We start from the raw sequence: 24,041 nt of genomic DNA, 5'->3' as shown, positions 1-24,041 counted from the left end.
TCTTAGATGGACCTACACAACTCCAGATACTGGAAGGCGGTACTGTAACCGGTTCACGCTACTGTACTGAGGTAATCCTTCCTCATGTGCGTCTGATCCGAGGTGACATTGGCCCCGAGTTCTTGTTGTTTATGGATGATAACGCCACACCACATCGCACTGCAGCTGTTGATATGCTTTTGGAAAGTGAGGACATTGTTCGTATGGATTAGCCTGCCCGTTCCACTTATCTAAATCCCATCGAACACATATGGAACACGCCTAGCGGCACGTCCACACCCACCAGAAAATGTTCACCAGCTGAAGATTGCGCTGACAGAGGAATGGACGATGTTACCGCAAGAACTTGTCAACAACATTGTTCTAAGTATGGATAGGCGGTGCAAAGCCTGCATCGACATTAGGGGTGGCCATATCTCCTACTGAGGACCACCTCTTCCCTTTGTTCCATCTTTGGCAGCGATGCAACTGTATCATGGCAGCCAGTGCTATGTTGCCATTTTTGAATATCGTCCCTCTGTACTGTTTGTGTCGGTGTTATTTCCTTCATCATTTCTGTACCTCACGATGTTCCTTTGGTATGTTTTTCCCATATCCAGGCCACTCCTATGAGAAACTACAGGTGAAAACCTGACTGGTCCTTAAATTTTGCACACCAGTATATAAGTCTATATAATCTCTCTCTCTCTCTCTCTCTCTCTCTCTACCTGTGTTTTCCCCCTTAGCACCCTGATTGTGATCTTTGCCAGAGGCTCATACTTTGACAAAATGACAGGATATTTTATTTTACAATTCTCGTTTAATATTAATGACATTATAGTGGTTTCATAAAATGCAAATTTGGATGCACGAAGCAAAATAAAGTTTCACCTCACTTTGAAAGAATATGTAAGCCATTTAGTTTTGTATTTTGGGAAAAAAAACTCTCCCAAAGGAAGCAGTTCAGCATTTTAAATATTTAATTCTTCTCTTGGAGGCATAAGATATCTAAATGGTGCGAAACTGGTTTCGTTTGCTTCATTCAGATGCAGATAATACTGGTGTCCTGAAATCCATCACTATAATGATGTGGCAACTACATAACAGTGTGTAACTTTCTGAACAGATCCTCAGTAAATGGTCAGAATTTCATTCATTCAGCTGAAAATTTTATACATAATTTCGTATACGATTTCCCACGAAAGGCCATATATATGAACCGGTGCAAATTGGTATTTGCAAAGATCCCTCGTTGTATTAGGAACTGGCTTAAGGTAACAGACAGAGAGCAGCCGTATTAGTAAATGGACATTCTTCACGTAGATTACTCATTAAAGTAATCTACGTGAAGAATGTCCCATTCCTGTTTTTAAGGAAGGAGTTGGAGCCCCCCCCCCTCCTGTTTTGTAATCTTCTTTAATGATGTTGGTGAGCGAGTACAAGAGAAATTGTTAAAGTTTGCTAATGATTTAAAGGTAGAGAGCTTGGTTAACGATCAGAACTAGGCCAATTCGCTTCAAAATGACTCAAGTCAATTGAAAAAATGCTCTGAAAATAGAAAGTGAAGTTTAATGCTTCTAAATGTAAGGTTCTGCATCTAGAGAAGAATTCCAAGAATTGCTTGTAAGCTAGGTGGAGTTAGAAAATGGAGTTAAAAATGATTCAGTAGGAAAAAGACTTAAACCATATGAAATTTACCATGCAGTGTAAACGGACAGTAGGAAGGCAGGTGGTGTCTTGTCTAGGGTTTATAAGACCCTTGCAAGTAGGGAGAAAGAGGTCATTAGATAATGGTAAAACCGAATTTAGAATATTATGTTCAGGTCTGGAGGCCACACCCGAAGAGACATTGGATTTGAGTGGTTTCAAAATAGGTGGGCCAGATTGATGAGGGACTAATCACTCTGGGCGACCTTTAGGGCCATATATATATATATATATATATATATATACACTGAGTGATCACTGAAATATGACAACTGAATGCGACCTGTTGACCACATGAGGTACGAGAGTGCGGAGTTAGTCGACCCACGTGGTATAGATAAGGTGTCAGTGGTTCAGTAGGTAATAAAATTCCGAGTGTGATGGGTAAAAGGAAGGATTTATCGGACTTTGATAAAGGACAGATTGTGGGTGTTCGACGAGCTGGTACCTCGATTTCCCAAACGGCTGAAGTGGGGTTTTCCAGAGCCGCCGTAGTTAAAGTGTACCAGGTTTGACCATCAAAATGGTCAAACAACGACCCGACGGCAAAACTGCAAAAGTCAGCAAAAGGTTGATGTTAAAGGTGAGCGCCGGATTCGACGACTCGTACAGGCGAACAGGTGCAGCACTGTGGAAGAGTTGACTACCCAATAAAACGTGGGCCAATCCGGAATAATATCTGCCATGACCATGCGTCGCACGCTCGCACGTATAGGCTATACCAGCAGACGACCCCCACGGCATCCTCTCCTAACCAAGATTCATCGGCGTAAAAGACTCGTCTGGTGCAAAGAGCATGCAAGTTGGACGTTAGAAGACTGGAAGGTGTGCTGGTCGAATGAGTTCACACCGTGGATGGCCGTGTACGGATTTGGCGTAAACAACGTGAGGCTTTTGGTCCACCATGCATGGTATCAAAAGTGGAGGCCGGTGGAGGCGGTTGTATGGTGTGGGACATGTTTCACTGGCAGAAACTTGGACCCCTGGTGCATGTGCAACAACGTATCAGTGGTCAACTGTTTGCTGATTGTGTACACCCCACTATGTTACACATTTTCCCGAATGGCGATGGTGTCTTCCAAGATGACAATGTACCGAGCCATCGGGCACTTGTTGTGCAGGAATGGTTTAAGGAACACAGTTCTGACTTCCAGCATACCGATTGGCCTCCTAACTTCGCCGATATCAATCCCATAGAGCACTTGTGGGACACTATGGAAAGGCATATCAGGCGTCTGGATACACCATCAATTCCATACCTGCATTGCTGACCGCATTACGCAAGCTTGGTTGTCCATACCTCCCGAAAGCTTCCGACATCTTGTTGTTGAATCAATGCTACGTCGGATAGCTGCTGTACTGAGAGCAAAAGGAGGACCTACGAAGTATTAGGTAGGTGGTCATAATTCAGTGATCATTCCGTTTATCTCAACTAGGTCCCCCTAAAGATCGGCTTAGAAGGTGCAGACTGCAAAGCTCTGCAACTAGACACCTTTAGTGGGACCTAGTTGATATATATATACAGAGTGATTCACTACCAGTGCGACAAACTTGCAGGAGGTGTAGGGGGCACAAAGACGAATCGGAATTACATAGCATTGCAGGGACCGAAATGCCTTCATCATGCGGTAGAGGACGTTGAACGGGAGGTCGCGTGAACAGCGTTCCCGCTGGAAGTCAGCATTTGCGAACCGGTTCCCGAGGCAGTAGGATGGACGAGTATTCAAACGTTGAACTGGCCGACATGCACCTCGCGTATGGAGCTGCGGACTGTAACGGGCGCGCCGCTCTGCGCTTGTACCAGGAACGTTTCCCGCACAGGCCTGCTCCTCATCATACGATTTTCGCACGTGTGCACAGAAGGTTACGTGAGACTGGTTGTTTCACGAGAGGTACCATGAATCGAGAGCGAACGACGAGGACTCCAGACAATGAGGAGAATGTCCTACGTCTTGCAGAAGGCAATCCGAGTACCAGTACTCGAGCGATAGGCCAACGATTGGGTATTTCCCAATCCACTGTATGGAGGATACTGTCAACAAACCAAATGAGTTCATACCATCTGCAACGCGTCCAATCATTGGAGCCTGCGGATTATCCACTCCGGAGGACTTTTGCTACTTGGTTTCTTCAACAGAAACGGTTCGCAAATGGTGACTTCCAGCGGGATCGCTGTTCACGCGACCTTCCGTTCAACGTCCTCTACGGCATGACGAAGGCATTTCGGACCCTGCAATGCTATGTGATTCCGATTCGTCTTCGTGACCCCCTACACCTCCTGCAAGTTTGTCGCACTGGTAGTAAATCACCCTGTATATATATATATATATATATATATATATATGAGGCCCTAAAGGGTTTATTTAAAATGAACAAAGAAGGTATATTTTCACTTTTAAGAGAAAGAACTGAGGATCGCAAATATAAAATCTTAGAGTATCAGAAAGGTACGAAATTTATTTCAAGCGGTGTGTTAGAGATCATTGAAATAAATTAAAAATTTAAGAGAATTTTTCATTGTTTAGCAAATTCGGGAAAATTGTACTTTATTGCTTCACTTAGCCATTTTAAAACCTAAGACAGTACTAAACTTTCCGAAAATGTAATAAAACAAGAATTTCGCCCTCACAAGCAGCACAGTGGATATAATCGCCGTCCTCTTCACGTCAGGTGCAAAAGATCCTAGTTTGAACCAATGACGCGAGGAATTTTTATGGACTGACTGTTTTTTCACAACGTGGCTGTGTTAGTCGGTCCCAGGCAAGGATCCCATAGTTTTTTCTTCAGGAACTTGGGTTATTCGTTTTAAGACATTTAAACGAAAAAAAAAAAACATTTAAGGACATCATTTTATCCTGAAGGTTCTGTGATGCATAAATAAGATACGAGCACTCATTGCCCATTGAGATTATTTCCTATGAATGTATGTTTGTAATTTAAATAAATGGATTTAAATAAATTGATTTCTCTATAATTTACAGTTAATATTCTTAAGGGTTAATAATATCTGTTATTTAGAGTTAATAATCCTTGTATTGGAATATTTTTAATATTTACTGATCGATGAGGACCATCATCACTGCACATACCTGAACATAATATTCACTCAATTAATCTCCTTTATTGGTTTCTGGATTTTAATTAAAACTAAGATGTATTATGTATACACGTATTTCACGCTCTGCGATTTTATAAATTAAACAAATAGCAACACATAACTTAGATATCGTAGAGTGTTGTCAACGCTTTCGTAATGCAGTTTACTTATTTCATCCTGCATTTTAATAAAAGTTGAAAGATAACACTCATGTCACGTCTCTGCTGTGATTAATTTAATAACCAAATAGTAACGGTTTAAATTGAGTAAACCGATGACAACAATATAGATATTTATTTATTAACTATGCGTTTCTTTTATGTAACTTAATTTTCTTTGCTTAAATTAGCTTACTTTTCTTGTTTTTTAACGTATTAGTCGTTCATTCTTAAATTACAAATCAATAAACAGAATTCAATAAATTTATTTTAATTTTTTTTGTAATTAACGTGACTTTGAAACCAGTAAACATAATGATCTCCAGACTCAGAGCATCAACTCGCGTTGGGCAGTCAAGGATAGTTTATGCAAAATATAACGTAACGCTGCCCTTAGCTTTCTAAATAAAAAATAAATACAGGGATAAAAATGTAAAAGCATCCCTTAACGATTAATGGGTGACAGTCGGGATGGAAAACGTGCTCTGGACAAAGGTTATGGTTTCCTTCTGTGATAATTCCGTGACGAATACAAAGAGTAGGGGACCATTTAAATGATCCTGTTCATCCTGTTTATGCTCTCCGTGGCTCTGACGTGTTAGTGTTGTACCTCGAGATGAATGTGTTTACTTCTAGAAACTGGAATTGAAAGCGACAGTTTTGCCTGTTTTCAGATTAAAAAGAATTTTTAATGTTCTTCTCGAAGAGGAGCGAACGGAGGTACGGAAGGATTTCAAAAACGCGCGTGCATGCCTGTTCCGCGTTTTCGAGAATCCGGAAGATTACCTAACCCTATTTATCATCGGTAATTGCTATCCTTAGCACACAAAGCACGTCATCTCCTACCATTTACTACAGCGTGTCGCTCATTCCAGTCTTAAAGCGGAAGATACGATTATGCTCTTCCTTAAAGTGGACTATGCTTAAGGGGACGTTTGTATCGTCTTGTGTTCCATAACATCCACGAGGCGACATTTACTTTTTCTTGGGAAGTTTTCGGAAAACTGAATCTTGAGGCTAGAATAGTTTTGTATTTTTCTTTGACAGAATGTCACCTTAGAAGCATTGGCAAAGGTGACAGAATGTCACCTTTGCCAATGCTTCTAAGTGTTGCAAGTTTATTTATTTATTTTTCAGTTGATTGTAAGATATAATCGCCCCTTGTATGGCGCGCAAGCCAAGAGGGGTATATTCACAATGCAGGGGATAAATTTACAAAAACATTTAAGTTTAGTAATAAAGGAAATAAGTGTATAAATATAAAAATTTTGTTCTGCATTGCTGGATGTCTTCGTAGAGGAGCATTCGCAACACTAAAATTTATAATCTTCGTAACCGAATGTACGAAGGCATAACTCAGAGTAACTAAAAGACGATGGATTCCAGCTAGTAGTGTTGCAATGCAATTGTTTTTTGGTAGATAGGCCTTATTGGAGCATAGTTTTCACGGTTAACCTGAAACCGGTTTAATTTTTCTATGGTATTTAGTGGAAACATCCTTTTTAAACTTTTCAAAGAGTTTAGATTAGAGCGAAGTGGCCATTTTGCAGGCTGTACGATTGCTTCTAACTTCGTGGATGCGAGATGATGTTTGTAAGTACTGGCGCATCATATCTTCCTGTCAGTAGTTTGGCCAGGATATGAATATTTGCCCAAATGACGATAAACATCCACGGTGTCCACTCCATATTTGCGTACAAGATGCCTCTGGAGATAGCGAAGGGGAATTGAAAAATCTTGTTTAGCCACCTGAGTATCCAATATTCTATGTTTAGGAACGTTTCAACGTACGTTTCAGGAGCCGAGGACCAGATGACCGAGATGTATAAGGTAACTGGGGCAACGCACCTAACAATGTATTCCTTCACCAGTTGAGCATTTTGAATCTCAGCCAATTCTTGTCTTGAGCGCCAGATGGCGGCTAGTGTTTTCTTCCTGGTGGTAGTGAAATGCTCAGTGAAGGATAACTTGTTGTCCCAGGTAATTTCCAGATCCTTGTGATGATCGACTTTTTGGATGAGTTGGTCACTTAAGAGAATGGTGATGTTATGTATTTTATGCTTTCTGGAGAAGGACATCTGGCCAGATTAGTTAACCGCTGTGTGGCTTGTAAAGCGACGCTATGCTCACTATCATTACTGCTGGATGGGAAGAATATTTTTAGGTCGTCCGCATAGGTTATGACGTTATTTCAGGTTGAGAGGAAAGGATCGAGATCTGCGGAAAATTGTGTCGCAGTGAGCACCCCTCCTTGGGGAACTCCACTATTTACTGTGCATGCTAAAATCTTCATGCTTTACTATTATGATCCTCTCTGTAATTAAATCTCGCAATAGTGTGAGTAAGTTTCCTGTAATGCAACAGTGAGATTCCAGGAAGTGGAGGAGGAGGGGAATGTCTAGGATATCTAGGAATAGGATATCCATCTGTCTTTTACTGTTCAGGGCGGTTGGATCCTGCAACTTGTCCCTAGGAGGTTAGTAATAGTAGACTTGTTTTCAATGATTGAGTGAAGATAGGATGGACGATGGCCAAAACATTGATTATTTATTTGTTTTATTATGGATTTCTCAAAAATTAATAGATTGCATCCTACTGAGATAGGTCTGGAAGATTACCTAAAGTTTCGTATATTATGGCACAGTTTCACTTTCCTGTGTATATATTTTGTGACCAGCGCTATTTTCGTATTTCTAGAACTCCACGAAGTGCGAATATAATGACAACGATAATTATTCATAAAAACCCCAAAAACACACACATGTAACAAACAATTGCGCAGTACAGTCTCAATCGCTGACGTGCCTGAAACCGGACATAACAACGTTTATTTTTAAGTATATTTTAGATTTTATATTTAAGGTTAGTCACTTCTGATTGCTGACTTCTTTTTATTTATTCTTTAGAGGGGAGGATAAAAGTGGACATGGTAACCCAACACGGTAGCAACATGTCAGACATTTTACTTCTAAATCCTTCTGTGCAGGAAGGGGGTAGCTGGTCGCCGTCCGACTGCACATCCCGCCACCGTGTGGCAGTAATTATCCCGTACCGGGACCGCCTGGAACACTTGGCTATTCTTCTCTATCATCTCCATCCGATCTTACAGAAACAGTTGTTAGACTACAAAATTTATGTAGTGGAGCAGGTAAGAGTCTGGTATGTTTATTCGAGTCTTCTCTCTTTTCTATCTTGTAAATTCATTCTCGCGTTAAAGTAAACTTAGACATTTGGAATCTTCACACAAAAACAAATGGGCTATGGCCTTTTTTAAAACTAAAATATGTAAAAGTTTAATAGAAATAAATGACTTATTCGTTTATTTTTTCAGCCAGAGTTTTCAGATATCCATATGATATTGAGTTTAATAGATCTGGACCCAGCTGTTGGGAAGTTTGCACGTAAATGGAAAAGAAATATATTTTAAGGATGTTGCATTGGAGTCTAATCAAATATCTGGCACACGAATTCATTTTAATGCTCTGTGCCTTTCTGAAACACTATGGATTTAGTACCGTCCATCAAGTGCCCATCGATCCAATAAACAATCAGTGCTATAAGACACTTCAAATTCCCCCCAGTGGCATTTGTCACAACTATGGTAACGACATTCTTCTCACTCTCCTTGACACTTTTAACATGTAACCATTTCGAGTGGAAAATTTATTTCCTCCGCATTTACTAGGAGAATATCCGTGTTGTTATGTGCGAGAGATTGCTTTGCTGGCTCCATTAAAAGAGAAAGAGGATATTTATGATCATCAGAATCATTCTTATTTATTTCTGGTGAAAGGTTTTATGAAAGAAATACCACTGGATTTGGCTCTCCAGGCAAAATGCCAATGTCTCAGTTCTTTGTCGACTATAGTTAATCTTTGAACTTCTTTATCCTCACCGAGGATAAGCCAAGGACACGTTTTAGTATCTGTTCTTTGATTAGTTAAAGATTAGATATACGGCTTTGTGGCCTTCAGTTTATATTACTTATAAATCACTCCCGGTGTTAGGATGCTGTTATTATCTTCTCTTTTTTGGAGTATTTTTCCTCCATTTTGGGAATATATGGGATTGATAAAAATGTAGTTGCCAACACATAATAATAAAAGGGAAATACAGTTTGTTATCGAGCAGTTATAGATTATATTCCTTAATCTCCATCAGGATAACTCTTTCTCATTCCCATATTTGAGGTAACTGGGAAATTCCATCTAAAAATGTTTTTCAGTTGATATCTGTCTGGAAATAAATTAAACTCTCCGGGACTGGCGTTTTGAACGATGTGAGGAACGTATAACGAATTTTTCAATCCGTGGCTGAGATAGTTGGTCTTAGATAAACGGGCAAATCGACCAGAGAACACATACAGTTTATGGACATTACGCATTGGCAGATGAGTTCGTTTCGGGTGGACTTAATATGCCAGTAATGGGAAATTCTATACAGATAGGCAGTGATTTTACTGAAGGGATGTGAGCAATCGATTTGGGGAAAAAGTTCTGAAGTCAGATATAAGCTAGGGGAAGGTGAGCTAAAAGTGAATGAACACGAACAAGACTTTTAAGTTAAGATTTGTAAACAGGTGATTAGGAAGGCACATGGTGTGCTATCCATAATTTGAAGGACCTTTTCTGGTAAGAAGAAGGACGTTATTATCTATCTGTACAAGACGATTATTATATCGCGTTTAGAATATTGTATTCTGGTCTGGAAACGCTTAAAAAGACAGAATTTCTGGAGAGGATTCAAGAAGGGCCACCAGATTTGTGACGAGTGCAAATCGATGCACACAAGAAGAACATGCTTAGATGGTGTGCACTGCAAAGTTTTACAACCAAATATCTAAGAGGATATTAGATTGAGGTGAATAACGTGTTGAAGGGGTTGAGAAAAATTAATAAGGAAGGTCTTTCTCCTTCTTAGGTGAGACACGAACCTGAGACACAAATATAAAAGCTCAGGGAATAAGAGCAGAGTGGATTGCATGATCTACAGTGGTTTCACCACTTGTCACTCGTTTAGTTTCAAGTCCCGTCCAGACTGAAGAAACTTCTAAAGTCCTCTTCAATGGGGTCTGTAGTTAACTGTTCTCTGGTGCAAGAAGTGGGGTTTTTTCCAACTGAGTTATTTTGAAATTTTCAGACTGCACCACATGCAAATCGACTAGTGAGCCCACACTTCTACAGACATAATACACACATACTGATGGCCCGAGGACCATTAATATAATTAATGCCAAATATAGTGTAGGTACAGAGGCAATAACCACACAGAGCAGAGGACAAGAGAGTTACATTTATGCAATGGTAAAAAATAACGAACTTTTCGAATAATTTAGTAAAGCCTGAGACAAAAATAATAAATGTTCACTCCCGATTGCAGCGAATAATATAAAAATAATGAAGCTGTGTGTGTGTGTTGAGTTGTTAAGCTTTCAGGATCACAGTGAACAGCATTTCTGTGGCTTTAAGATGTGCTGAACAAATCAAAATCAACGGTATATCGGTGAATAACGTGATGGAAAAGCACTGCTCAACAGTTTTAATTTCAGAGAAGAAATATCAAAACACAGCATAGATCTTAAAGAAGAACAGGGCTCTCGATGAAGCTATCATTATTTTTAAGCTATGGTCGTTAGAGAGATGACCGAGTACTGTAAATTCTTTGAAGCACGATTCTAAGTGCGTGTCATTCCCGTTTGCAATGCTATAAACTTTCTGAACAAAAATGCTAACGGTTTTATTCAAGGACCTTGGAATGGGAATACGGATAATGGTAAGTCATTTACCATTTCTTTAAAAGAACGGGTAAATTGCTTTTGTGAGCCACGCCGAGTAAGCATAGATTTTAACTCAAGATTTCAGTTTCAAAAATAAGTACTGCAAACGTACAGAAAGCTTTTGCAGTAAAAAATCTTGTCACGAACTATCACGATAAAAAAAAAAACTGTAAAATAAATTATGCTATTTTTTAACAGATTTTCAGCAAAAGCGACTCATTAACGTGCTTAGCTATTAACTTTGAAAGAGATAATTGAATGAAGACTACACGCTAACAACCCTAAATTTATTACGACGCTGCTTGCAAGTACATCTTAAAACATAATTTTTCCCTTCTGTTTTAATAAATTTGCGTTTCGGGAACTACACTCACTGGCTAAGAAATTAGAAACTTCTGTTCAATATCTAGTAGAGCCACCTTTTTACCTTTTCCCAAATTACAGCTCCTACACGTCGGTGGCATGGATTCCAATATTTTTCTGAGGGAATGTAGCTTCTAATTTGACCCTTCTTTCATCAGGATATTTGTCAGCTGCTGTATTGTAGACGGTAGAAAACTGTGAAGTTGAACTTCCCTTCCCAACATATTCTCAATTATATTCAGATCTGGCGATTTAAGCGGCCAGAGTAGACGTTGGGAGTGTTCCAGAATCCATTCAGATACGATTTTTGCACGGTGGATAGTTGCATTGTCATCTTGAAATCGATCGCAATCCGAGTAAAAATGGAGGACTGTAGGATGAAGTTTTGCTTGGTCCAATATAGAAGAAAGGAGTTCATTGGAAGAAGCATTACCTTCTGATAGTATGAGCGAACCCAATCCATACCAACAGAACCCAATCCATACCCCCATAACATGATACCTCCTCCAGCTGCTTGAGTGGTGGACACGAGACATTCTGGATGGATGACTTCATGAGGTTCACGCCACTGTTTCACCCTACCATTGGTCCAAAAAATGTAAACCAAGACTTGACAGACCACATGATTGTTTTTCATTGTTCCATGTTCCAGTCTTGGCATTGGCGGCACCGCTCCAGTAAAATCTTTCCTTTTTTTGCGGAGAGAATTGACTTTCATATAGACACACGACTATCAAATCCCAGATTCTTAGACCTTTGCTTCATAGTTCGGTTGGAAATGGGTCTTTCTTTGCCTAAGTTGAATTTTTCAGAGGTTTTCTACACACTGGACTATTTATTCTGAAGTAAAAATTCGTGATTTATTTTGTTTTATCAATCGTGGCTCCTGCTAAACAAAAGAAATCACTGGGATGTTTCGTGCACAACAAGCACCTTTCTGGAAATCGGAAAGATCATCTGTCTTTCCCATGACCGAATGGACTAAGAAGCTTCAGGAAAAGCCTATAGTATTTACAATCTGTACCATTAATATCCGGACGCCTCTTCTTTGATAGTTGACCTCTTTCTGCCCAAATACCATGTGTCAGATACAACTATAAGTGTGCTCGTAGGCCACAATCGTACTGCTGTCGAGGTGTCATTTGTACGATTGTGATTACATGATACCACGATCGACGGAGTTAGTGGACGCCGAATAGTTAAATAGGGTGCCATATAAGCATTCAGTCTGTACATGACATTTTCAACGGCACTGAAGATCCCTATCTCGACGATTGGTGATGTGATCTGCAATTGGTGCTGATAGAGTCAAGAAACGACCCAGAAAACCACTAAAACTGACGGAATGTGAAAAGCGGGCAGTGTAAAAGAATTGTCTGCTAGGAGTGCAGGTCAATATTGTTTTAACACACACAGACCGTCGGTCAGACGATTATGATACATGTGAGCATCAGTATGCCAGGATGCTGCATGATATAGGTTACCACGGTCGTTCGGCAGTCCGCAAGCCACTAATCACCCCGACTATTGCCAGACTGCGTCTAGCTTAGTGTAAGGCAAGCTGTTCTTGCATCGTAGACCAATGGATATCTACATTTTGGAATGACGAGTCCAGGTGCATGGTCTATTCGCCTGACGGTCGTGTCATGTGACAACTTACATTGCATACCTTTAATGATCTGTTGATGCCAAGTAGCTTTCTCTGAGTCGATTCCCAGAGAAAGTTACTTGTAAAAACTCTATCGTTCCAACAATGTAGTTTTTCAGAGGCAACATTGACCAATGATCATTGCTTTTTTTTGGACAAATCATGGATGTCGAGGTCTGTCTAGATGTTCTGGATAAAAAAAAATCAAATTATTATATTAGGGTTACCCGTAATTGGTTATATAAACCGCTATTTGTGCCTCTAAATTTGGGAACCTTGCTATCTACCTTTGAGGCTAACTCCGCTACGCACTGAAAAAAGCCCATTAAAATTCCTCGCATCATCGACGGGATTCGAACCGAGGCTTTTTCCACCCGGTGTGGGGAGGATGGTGACGATACCACTGTGTAACCGCGCAGACAGCTGTTCGGGACAATAATGCGTTATCTAGGTTGTGGCAGCATGTCGGGGAAGGCCCAGACTGTATTATCAGGACAACACTCCATGTCATACTTCTCGCTGTCTAAGGACATGAATGTCAAAATTTTGGACTGGCCAGCTCAGAGCCCTAATCTCAGTCCTATAGAGAACATCTGGAATGAATCGGATCGTTGGATGTGTGAGTAGAAACTGCCCAAAAAACAGTTTGAAGGCCAAATGGCAATAAATATCGAGGAAATTTACAAAAAATTTCCTCGATATTTCTGAGACTAGAGGCTGTCACAAATTAACGGTTTCGGCACACTTTATTAGTTTTTTCTGTAAATAAAGGTTATAGGTTATTTGTAGATATTCGGGTGTCCTGATATTAATGATAGGGCAGTGTATCTGATACCAAGTAACTTGATCGTATCATGTAACAACTTACATTGCATACCTTTAATGATCTGCTGATGCCAATTGAAAAAGGTTTCTAATTATTTGGCCAACGAGTGCATTAAAATTGGAACATTTCCTCATTCTCAATTAATTTAGAGGATATAAACTAAAGTTATCGCATAAAGAAAGCGGCGGCGATATCTCTTTTTAGAAAAGACTCATTTGACATTGTGTCTACAAGAAAAGCAGATAACAAGTGGACACATACGCCAACGACACATAACAAATTGCTGCGAAGATATTTTTAATGGTTATTGCAGAAGGTTGGCTTGCAACGCGATTTCAAAGTGAAAATACAACATGACGGAATTGCGTTTCTTGAAATACGAGACAAAAACACTATTTGCAAAGAAGAGAAACTGTTTGGAATTTTCTGCTATTATAAAGTAAAATATTCAGAGATTAAGATGAAAGATTAATGGAATTTAAGAGCCGAAATAACAGGTACTTCTACATAATAGTCGACGCACAGTTTAAAATGGAGAATTATGTACACAGGAAATCAATTTACTTCGCTCAGAAAGAAATGAAATGAATCAAAACTCTTTTAAGTAACATTAAATATTTCGGAGTTAATAATATGTAACATTCGCAGATTTGCATATTAATAGTTTCTTGGTATTAAGTACTGCATGTTGCTTTATGTGGTCACCAGCAGCTGCAGCGCAATATGTTTCTTTTTGGTGGAAAGAATCTGGATTCAATTTGATCACTTTAAAAAATTCTCCCTACTAGTTCTTCTACTCAATACGTAGATTTTTTCATGCCCTAGATGGGAGTTTTTTTTTCCCTCACTAGCACGAAATTATTTGACCACTACATTAAGACATATTGAGTTTATTCCTCTCAATAAAATTGGTATTATTTGGGATTTTAATAAAGTATTTTTTCCGTGATTTCAGGAGGAAATTTGTAATATTTCAAATTAAAATGTTTGTAAGTCACAAATGCCTCCAATAACGTTTATATTGTACATGGCTAGGCATTTATAGATTTCGGTCTTTGAGCGAAAACTTCGAAGCATTTAGAAACATATTATTCTTGTTCAACCAAAGACAAGATTGGAGTTCTGCGCTTCAACCAGAAGATGAACTTTCTAGGGCTGCAAGTTATTCACGAACAGTTTCCACTTAATATTAGCGGAAAAAAATACCGATGACAAATCGTTTAGATATAGTACGAAGTGTGAGGGGCCTAAGGGAGAACCTTGTAGGTCTTGAAAAGATTAAAAGGAACTGAAGCCTTGTATTTAAGGATAACAGATAAATTATTAATAAGCAGCTATTCAAACAGATTCAGTAAAGAGAAACATCTCATTCCATAGATAGAAAGTTTAAAAGATTGTCCAACTGATGACCTTAATTTGTTAAGATTGTCCAACTGATGACCTTAATTTTCACTGTAACTGACAAAAAATGGTTTTCTTTCTTAGTCTTAAGGAAGTTAAGTGTTCACTATAATATTTCTGCGCATATTCTTGAAAACAACATTAACCTTGTTTAACCAGCTCTTATAATAATGATGCAATGTTTAAGCAATGCCAAGTCATCTCGACATATCCTAATACTTGTATTTTGATGTTTCCTAGTATGGCAGCGATACATTCAACAAAGGTGTCTTAATGAATGCTGGCGTTCGAGAGGCTCTTAAAGAAACAGACTACCACTGTTTTGTGTTCCATGACGTCGACCTTATCCCGGAAGACGATCGAAATATGTACTCCTGTCCTTCAATGCCCAGGCATATGTCCGTAGGTGTGGACAAGTTTAATTACACGTAAGTAAACTGTTGGATTTTCCCATTTCCTTTTAGGAAACGTGGATATTCACAATTTTAGCTAAATGGAATCACTAGAATCCGTCTGAATTCTATGACCTACTGAATTCTTTGAGTAGCGAAACCTTGATTATAACTTGGCATATGTCTCATGTAAGATTGTAGCTTCTAGAGTAATGAAATGTATCGATACTTTTTGTATTTGTATTGGGCATACTTTTGGCCATCTACCCATAACTTTCCATCCCCAAAAAACTTAACAAATTGTACAAATAAACACACAACATTCAGAGAGAATACTTCCAGTATAAATTCCAAAGTCATGTTTCACAATGTACGTCGTCTGTGAGCCACTATGTGGCGCTGATATCCAACGATGGAATGTGAAACTGTTGCTGTTAACTACCAATGACACATCTACACTTTTTTTTTCTGTCTCTTGTAGGTTTAGGTACAAAGAGCGACTAATCTTAAGCAATTAAAAATTCCACAATTCTTAAAAAAACTTGACATCGCAGTGACAAACGCAGATGCTTGTATGTGATTCAGTATTAATATAAATGGACTTTAGTGCATAAGCGAAAGAGAAAAGAAGCAGAAAGAACCAAATCAAACACTCTGTTTGAAAAGCTCATCTGTTTTCTGCCGTGGATGTGAATGGGTGGATGATAAAGCAGATTTTTCTTCTTTTTTCCATCTGAAATTCAAATTTACTGCTTATAAAGCGAAAGAGAACTTTACTGGAATTCGCTGTGAATGCATTAACGTGCAAATCAGAGTTGATGTCATGATCACTCTAAGATTGCCAATATACATTCTCCTTCACGCCGGGATAACTGCTTTCGGAATATCGTTATGGGAGATTTTGATGGCTGGCGTGTTTGGTCCAGACTCTCTCTGGTGGGGAAAGAATCACTTGCCACTTCATAAATCCTCACACGACAGTTTTAATGGAAATAGGATCACGCATTGCTCTCCATCCAGACGGACAGAGGAGAAAATCTTACACTAGACAGAGTTATTTTTCCAAAATGAAAAAATAAAAAATAAATAAAAAACATTTAACTTAGGATTCATCTAAAGTTCTCTTTCTCCCTTCTATCCGTAACGTATCCTTCCTGATACGAATATTAGGATGATTTTAAACAGAACAGATGCATGGATGCTTCTATACATCTGAATCAGGGATATAAATTAATGTTTTGTTTTCTGATCAGTGGCGTTAAATAAATACAGTTATTTACTGATCAACTAGACGAAACAGTTGAATAATGGTTGTAATCTGAAATGGAAAACTTTTCTGGAATTATTAGAGGATCTCACCTTGTTTTAAAGCTAATTAATTATCCTATAATACACTCAGCGCGCGCGAATAATGAACAACACGGATGATTAATATATTATGAGACCGAATTACGTAAAGGTCAGACACAGAGAAGTTCATAACTAAAATAAAAGCTGACCTTTAAAATCGCAGCTGTAATCTTCTGATTGGAATACAATGGAATTATATCTCTGCTGTATTAATCATAATATGAGATAAAAACAGAAAAATATTGTTATAAACCAGTGTAACTTGTTATGGAACCAGTCCAGTTATGAGAAAATATAACGTACTCCACTTCTAATCACGAATAATGTCATCATTTGTGTAATGTCATCACTTTTATGAAGACGTATACTAATACCTAGAAAACATAGCACTGTATTCAACGTTTCGGATTTTGTTATCGATTTTTTGCGTATTTCCGCATGTGCAATGGACGTGATTACTTAATGTCCCGATTTGTTCTTGAACTCCAACACGTTACGTGTCTAGTTACTGCTGTTGCTTCGTATAGTTCGTATGGTTGTCAATATTTGAATCTGTCTGTTTTACAGTAAAATAGGAATATTAGAACGTTGGAAAATAATAAAAAATAAATAAGAATAAGTAGATTAGAAATAAGCATTTCATGCACCTGCCTGTACTGCTCTTATTTTTTATTATTATATTTTACTACGCTAAACTCTATTAATGTTTTTAAAAAAAAAATTCAACAGCCGTAGCATCTTTTTTTATTAAAAAAATTAAAATAATAATCTTATTTTAGAAACAAGAAATCTTTAAAAATAAACTGAGTTTTATATTCGTATATAAACACGTGTAGCTGCTCGTAGCTCGACAACACGGCCAGTTCTCTTCATCTGAAACTGTCCTTCTCCTAGACAGTAGAAATAACTTGGTCTCACAGACAAGGGAGATGCCTGGGCTATCTCCATCGGCCTCCAGCTATTATTGGAACGTTGTTTCCCGGAGTTATGTTCCTTATCGATCCCAGCGGAGACCGCCGTTGTTCGAACGCAGCAGACGAAAGAAAATAAGGATCGCGGGAAGAGGTGAAGCTCCGGTATAAAGAAAACAAGAGATAAAGAGAAAACCGAAAAAGATGCCACAGTAACAGACAGACATTGCTGAATGTAAATTGTAATTGCTGTTAAGCGAGGTGTTATCTCTTTAACGATGCCAATGAACGGATAATTGAGAGCGGGGGGATTCATTTTGTATTCTGTTTCAGTCTACCACCGATTATTAATTTGATTGATGTGTGGGGAATTAAAACAGACTATTACTTTTTGTTACTGCGCAAGCCGCTTTGAATAAATATTAACCTAAGGAGTGGAAAAGCATGCGAAGGATTATTCCTTTGAATTTATAATCTCCCTTTTCAGACAGAGTTTTAAGTATTGAAAGCTAATAAACGAAAATATTTTACCTTATTCTCCAACGTCTTATTTTCCAGATGGTCCAGTCATAATCACTATCATCTGCACGCGTATTTCTCAACCCAACAACGCGTTGTGATGCCATAATCAGAGCTAATCTCATTGCTGCCTTTTGATGGCTGCCAATAATGGTCCTTCGAAAATGCTTTAAGCCCAATGTTTCACTCTTCCTTTTGCGCTGGAGTGAACCGCAGACCTGTTTCGCAACATTATCTGATAATAATCTCCAATATGAACTCCACGAAAGAATCACTAGCGATAAACTGACACAGTAGTGGACTGGAACAAAGTGTGAATTGTTGATTAAAGATATCTGATCGCTTCTTATGTTAAAAAATATCCGGGAAACAAACTCACGTAAAAATAAGGTAAATATAAATTGAATTGCAAACAAATTATTTTAAGAAAGATATCGTCAAACATCTTAAGAATTGCCCTTTCTTGATTTGTGTCACCTAAAGAAGATTTTCTTAGTGTTTTAATGTAATTTTTGAATCTCATTTTTTTATCGATTTTGAGGGAATTTTTGCACGCATTTTATATAATTTCATACTAAGAAAATTTAATAATAACTTATCACTTAGACATAATCATAGGGCTTTCTGTTTTAATAATAAAATTAGAATTTATTATTTTTCCACTGTAGAAGAACAACCTCAAATTCACAAGAATATTTATAATACACCCCGGATTTTTCATCCAGCAAACAAGCAACCTGACCTTGTGTATGTAATTTAACTTTACCTTGGACTCGTCACATGGTACGTTGAAGAAATATAAAATGTCAGATACCCAAATATAAATTAGAAACAGCGCAACATAGGAGAGAGATTAACCACACAATACATTGCGAAAATATCAAAATTCCAGAATGCAACCTTTGCAAAAAGATGGAACATAAATGATAGTTTATTATTGAGCTGGAAAATAAAGCCATTGACAACGTAACATGGTATTCCTCTTGTTACTTTGTCATGGCTTTATTTCTCAACTCATTAAAGAAAACTATCCTTTATTTTTCATCTTTATGCAATGGTTGCATTTCAATGGTTCCACCATTGATTTCAAATGTGTTCACTGAGCGATGAACACATAGAAAGCGCACATCCATCTACCATTTCCCATCTGAAATTCTGTGCAATGACCACACAGAGTTTCAGATGGGGGAAATGGTAGTTGGATGTCATTTGGGAAAAATATGTGCACGTATTTTCAGTACGGTGTGCGAACTTTTAAGATGGGAGGATTAAGCATTATGCAAATGGTATTAAGGATTTTGGAGTTACCAATTTATCTACCTTTATCCTGCTTCTTGTATTAACACAGTTATCTCTAAGTCCGCTAAAATAACCATGGTCAAGTCTTTAAAAGTAATAAAGTGCTGATCATCTTCCATAAGGGATCAATTTTATTAGAATTTTATATTTCCGCAATCGCCACATCTACTATCGATTATGAATCTGTTTTGCAATGAAATAAGTTCTAACAGAGATTCCCCACTGCTTCTTTTCCCCTTCATGGTACCTCGCATTAATGCCAAACGTCATTCCTTTTCTCATTAACTGCTATTAGTGCAAACTATTTATCAAATAAGCCAACGTGTCCACATGCAATTATCTTGTTATATTGAAATAAAGATTCTCTCTCTCTAAATAATTATCGTATTGACTTTACTCTTAAAAATCTTAACAGCTGTTTGTTTATTGTCCACAATTTCAGTATTATGGTCTGCTCACCTTCTATATACGAAATTAATATGCAAATAAAGCTTCTTTTTGTGGGAGGATACTTCAATTCTTCACTCATGAGTATTCGACGGAATGATGCGTTTTACAATTAACTTATAATGATAAATTCTGTTTCACGCAGTCTACACTATTAGCATTATTAGCGTTCATTTACTGAAGTAGCTCTCTTGTGGCGACATAGCCCAGGTCTGATGAAAGCTTTCCTTCTTGGGAATGAGCAGACAAACCAGTCATTTCTGAATGTTTTATTTATACCAGGACACGCCTGTTCAATTGGAACTGAGTGGTTGTACGAACAGAGTGAATAATTATCGGGAAGGTAAATAATGGCTGTTACTTGTGTAATCAGAAAGGATGTGGCTGAGCTGGAATTTACACAGAGAAAGTAAGTTTGCTATACAGACACGTCTGGAATTTAAGAATGCCCTGCATTATGATTATCGTTATTGAAACGAACATTTGCTCAGTACTCTACACCTAATTACATTTGTCCACTCCACACCCCTTGTGTTTTTGATCATTACTTTTCCAATTGAACTTGTGGGAGGTCTTTTTATTCTTTGCGATTTAACTCGGATGAAGCATCCGCGAAACTAACTGTGGGATTTACAATTTTGAGCCAGATATCAGAAAATATTTTAATTATGTTATGTAATATCTAATAATTATAACTTGTTAAATGTTTTAATGATGATTCTTTAATTCTTCAAAAGTGCTGCTGCAATCGGAGAGAAAAAGCAGACTGCAAGCTTGGGAATTGGGTATCTTAGGGGGAGGACTCATCCCCTTGAAGGGGATGAGTAAAATGAATGAGGGCAGTATTATCCCACAGGTATGCAAAACAAGAGCCATGGGGAACTAAAATATAAAATCGCAGGGAATGACAGAAGACTGGATCTCCTTTAACTTTGGATTTGTACAACATTGGAATAAATTTCTTCTCAATATGATCGAAGCGGGAATTTGACCATTCTCTTACTAATAGTAATACGTTCAAAAATGCAGCGTAGTTAGTTGTACTCATAACCACAATTTGCTTGAATTTTTTCTCTGGCATGATGCGGGGGATGGTTATAATCAAAGGTGAAAAACTTGTGTTTTGGAGATGAAAAAACAAAGATGAAAATAAAGGCCGCTTTCTGCCATCTGGAGACAAATCGAACAGCAGTTATAATCATTGTGATAGACATGAGAATAGGTTCACAAGTAGATTATTATTCGTCAAACCAGCATACCTGTTTCCAGCGGTTTATCGCCATTACGAGGTTCGTGGTTTAGGAAATAGGTCATACCTTAATACATTTTTTTACTCTGGGGCTCCATGTGAACTTACCATATTACATAGATCATATTGTAATGTCTCACATGAATCGTGCACGTCTTGTAAAAATGAGTTGCTGTACTCTGTACAGGAGGGTTATTGGCAAAGATATTGTTTCCAAAAACATTGTCTTGGTTTGGCATTTCGAAACACCTTCAGAAAAATTAAATGGCCCAATGATAATGAACCTTCCGCCAAGGAACTCCATATACGAATAAATAAACGATCCTTTTGCCTGATGAGATTCTTCTACTCGAATACACCAACCATATATAGCCCTCGTGCGCAGCACGGTTGGTAGAATCACCGTCTTCCCCACACCGGGTGGAAAAGACCTCATTTGAAATCCCGTCGATGACGGGAGGAGTTTTTATAGGCCTTTTCACAATGTGGTTGAGTTAGTCGGTCTCAGACGAGAGCAGCATGGTTTTTTCTCCCGGAAACGGGATTTTTCGTCCTGCAAATAGAAAATCGACCACAGAACCGACGCAATTTACAGACAGTATACAAGTCGCTGACAGTATACTAGTCGCTGATGCTCCTAAAACCCAACAACAACCAGAGGTAGGATATCATTTTCAGATTTACCAATATTGTAAATTAATGGTGTCTTTTGATGTATTCTTCTTTCTTGAGTAGTTTCTTTGCTAGTAGTTCCACGTAGCAAAGTTGTTGGATTCACTGTAAAATCAGTTTCTATCCTATTGTGTGTAATTGAATTATGAAGCGTTCTTTTACATATAAAGACGAGTTTGCTTTATTCAATGAGACTAGTTTCCTTGCTATATAAGAGCCATTTCTTTCACACGCTGTAGACTTGGCCTTTCAATTGCTGGTCCACGAAACTTTTATTGCCATTGACCTACTTTCTGGCGCGGGTTGGCGCCCGCCGATTTGGGAACATTTTTGGTTTAGAAGCAAGGCATGGGCACTAACTTCAGCCTCTGAAATCAATGCCCATGCTCGATGGCTGCTATAGTCGGGAAAGCAACCCATAAAAATACGCCACAGTTCATCAAGGGTCAGAAATACAAGCCACTCTAATCCTAATGATTGAACAGCATCGTTGCACAGGGTATGTGTAGATTAATTATAGAACCTCGGCGAATAACACTTTTGGAATATAATTATAATAATAATAATTAGTATTAGCATTAAAAAATCACAAAATAAATATTCTTTTCTGCTCAATATTTTTTGCTGGTTATTTAAGCTGCTGTATATGAGGAGGACTCAGCATTTCATAAGCTTTCAAAAGGGATGAAATAATCCGAAACCATTGCAGTTTCTTCTACTTCTGCATACTTAATCTAAAGAATAAAGATTCATTTGCAGTCCTCAAGCAAAAAATCTTTTTTTTTCTGAAGAAAATCCATTTGTAAATTAACCAAACTCGATGTTTAAAGTTAGCTTAGTATAAAAAGCTGCAGCACACTGCGCTATTGAAGTAATGCATTAATTTTACACGCTAAAATATGCTTACGTTTGATGCTTCTTTGTGCTTTAGAAAAAAAAGACAAATCTCTCTTACCATTTATTAAAAACATCGACATTTCCAGTACATCATTTTGTACATGCACAAAACGTAATCCCAGTTTTCTTGCAGATGGTTACGCAAAGAGGAAATCCTACTCTTAGAAACACAACGATTTCTTTTCTCCATCTTACCTTTCCACTGGCCTTTTATTCCTTAATTTCATACGATTGGTAAAGGAAAAGAAAAAAAACAAACAATCCATTCCTTTCTGAATATTGTTACGAAATCCTCTTTCATCAAACTCTTCAAATACGGTTGATGCATTGAGCCAGTCCTGTGGAAATTGATGTTGTTTTAACATCACTAAGTACATTTATTTCTTTCCGCGCTGGTAGTGCATTATTTTAGTTTCTCTCTTTGACAGTTTATCTTACTTTTATTGAAAGATTGAGATATGAAGCCTCACGTACCTGCACAACTACTGAATAAGTCTTATCGTGAAATCACGCACATTTATAAGACTTTTCCCGAAAAGTGCATCTCAACAAAAACTTATGTCCCAAATGTTGAAATCAGCGTGGTCATGGAATGATAAGATAAGAGGACCTTTTGTTTATGGATGACTGTAATGTTATCTGAAATTCCTCTCATAACGTAGAACTTAACTGTGTATGTCGTACGTTCTTCTGGTTCTCGGTGGAATTCTCCTCGTACCTCTTACTGACAAAAATTACATTTCTCACTGTACATGTGATAAACAATATCTTCTTCCATAAAATGGTGAAAGCGATGCTAAAGAGTGCAGTCCTTTGTTTTATTTATTAAAGAATAAAAGCGAGGTTCTCAATTTATTTTTATGCAGGCAGATTGCGTTTAATGAATATTCTTAGGCGATATCTTTTTAGGTGACCTATTTAGGAACCGGAACCCGTCTTGTACTTTATTTCAGCTGTTGTCGGTTTAAGATGGAATTTTTAATTGTCTATTTTTATTGTGTTTAAAATTTTAGATTTCTTTTCTTTTACTCAATTTGTTAAATGAGCCAATAAAATTACCATTTTTAATTAATTCTGTTGCATTTTGCTAGCAGCTACTTTATCAAGTGGAAATAGTATATATTTATCCAATGAATCATCCAATTTCGTCTTCTCTTTTGGCATTATTTATCATAAAATACACTGCTCGGAAAAATTAACTGAACAAAATGTTTTTGATAATATTTTATTGGAAACATTGTTGCCGAAGGCGAATATATGAGATAATAGGCACCCTGGAATGCAAATTCCGAGTATCTAATAGAAATCGATCTATCATCTTACAAATCCGCACATTATGCAAATCATTAA

General features: G+C 37.9%; 1 protein-coding gene across 1 annotated transcript in view; it reads left to right on the top strand.

The window, feature by feature from the left end:
* LOC150091321 (beta-1,4-N-acetylgalactosaminyltransferase bre-4-like) overlaps positions 1–24,041 on the top strand; it is a 201,239-nt gene that overhangs the window by 166,181 nt on the left and 11,017 nt on the right. Inside the window, exons 2-3 of the mRNA XM_090389962.1 lie at positions 7,848–8,089; positions 15,196–15,383. Coding sequence (XP_090246088.1) covers positions 7,848–8,089; positions 15,196–15,383 — 430 coding nt within the window. The remainder of the gene's footprint in view (positions 1–7,847; positions 8,090–15,195; positions 15,384–24,041) is intronic.

Source organism: Mastigoproctus giganteus, chromosome 1, assembly GCF_048544385.1.
Source record: "Mastigoproctus giganteus isolate SK-2022 chromosome 1, ASM4854438v1, whole genome shotgun sequence".
In the NCBI taxonomy this organism is placed as follows: domain Eukaryota; kingdom Metazoa; phylum Arthropoda; class Arachnida; order Uropygi; family Thelyphonidae; genus Mastigoproctus; species Mastigoproctus giganteus.
This window is presented reverse-complemented; position numbering and strand designations above follow the sequence as displayed.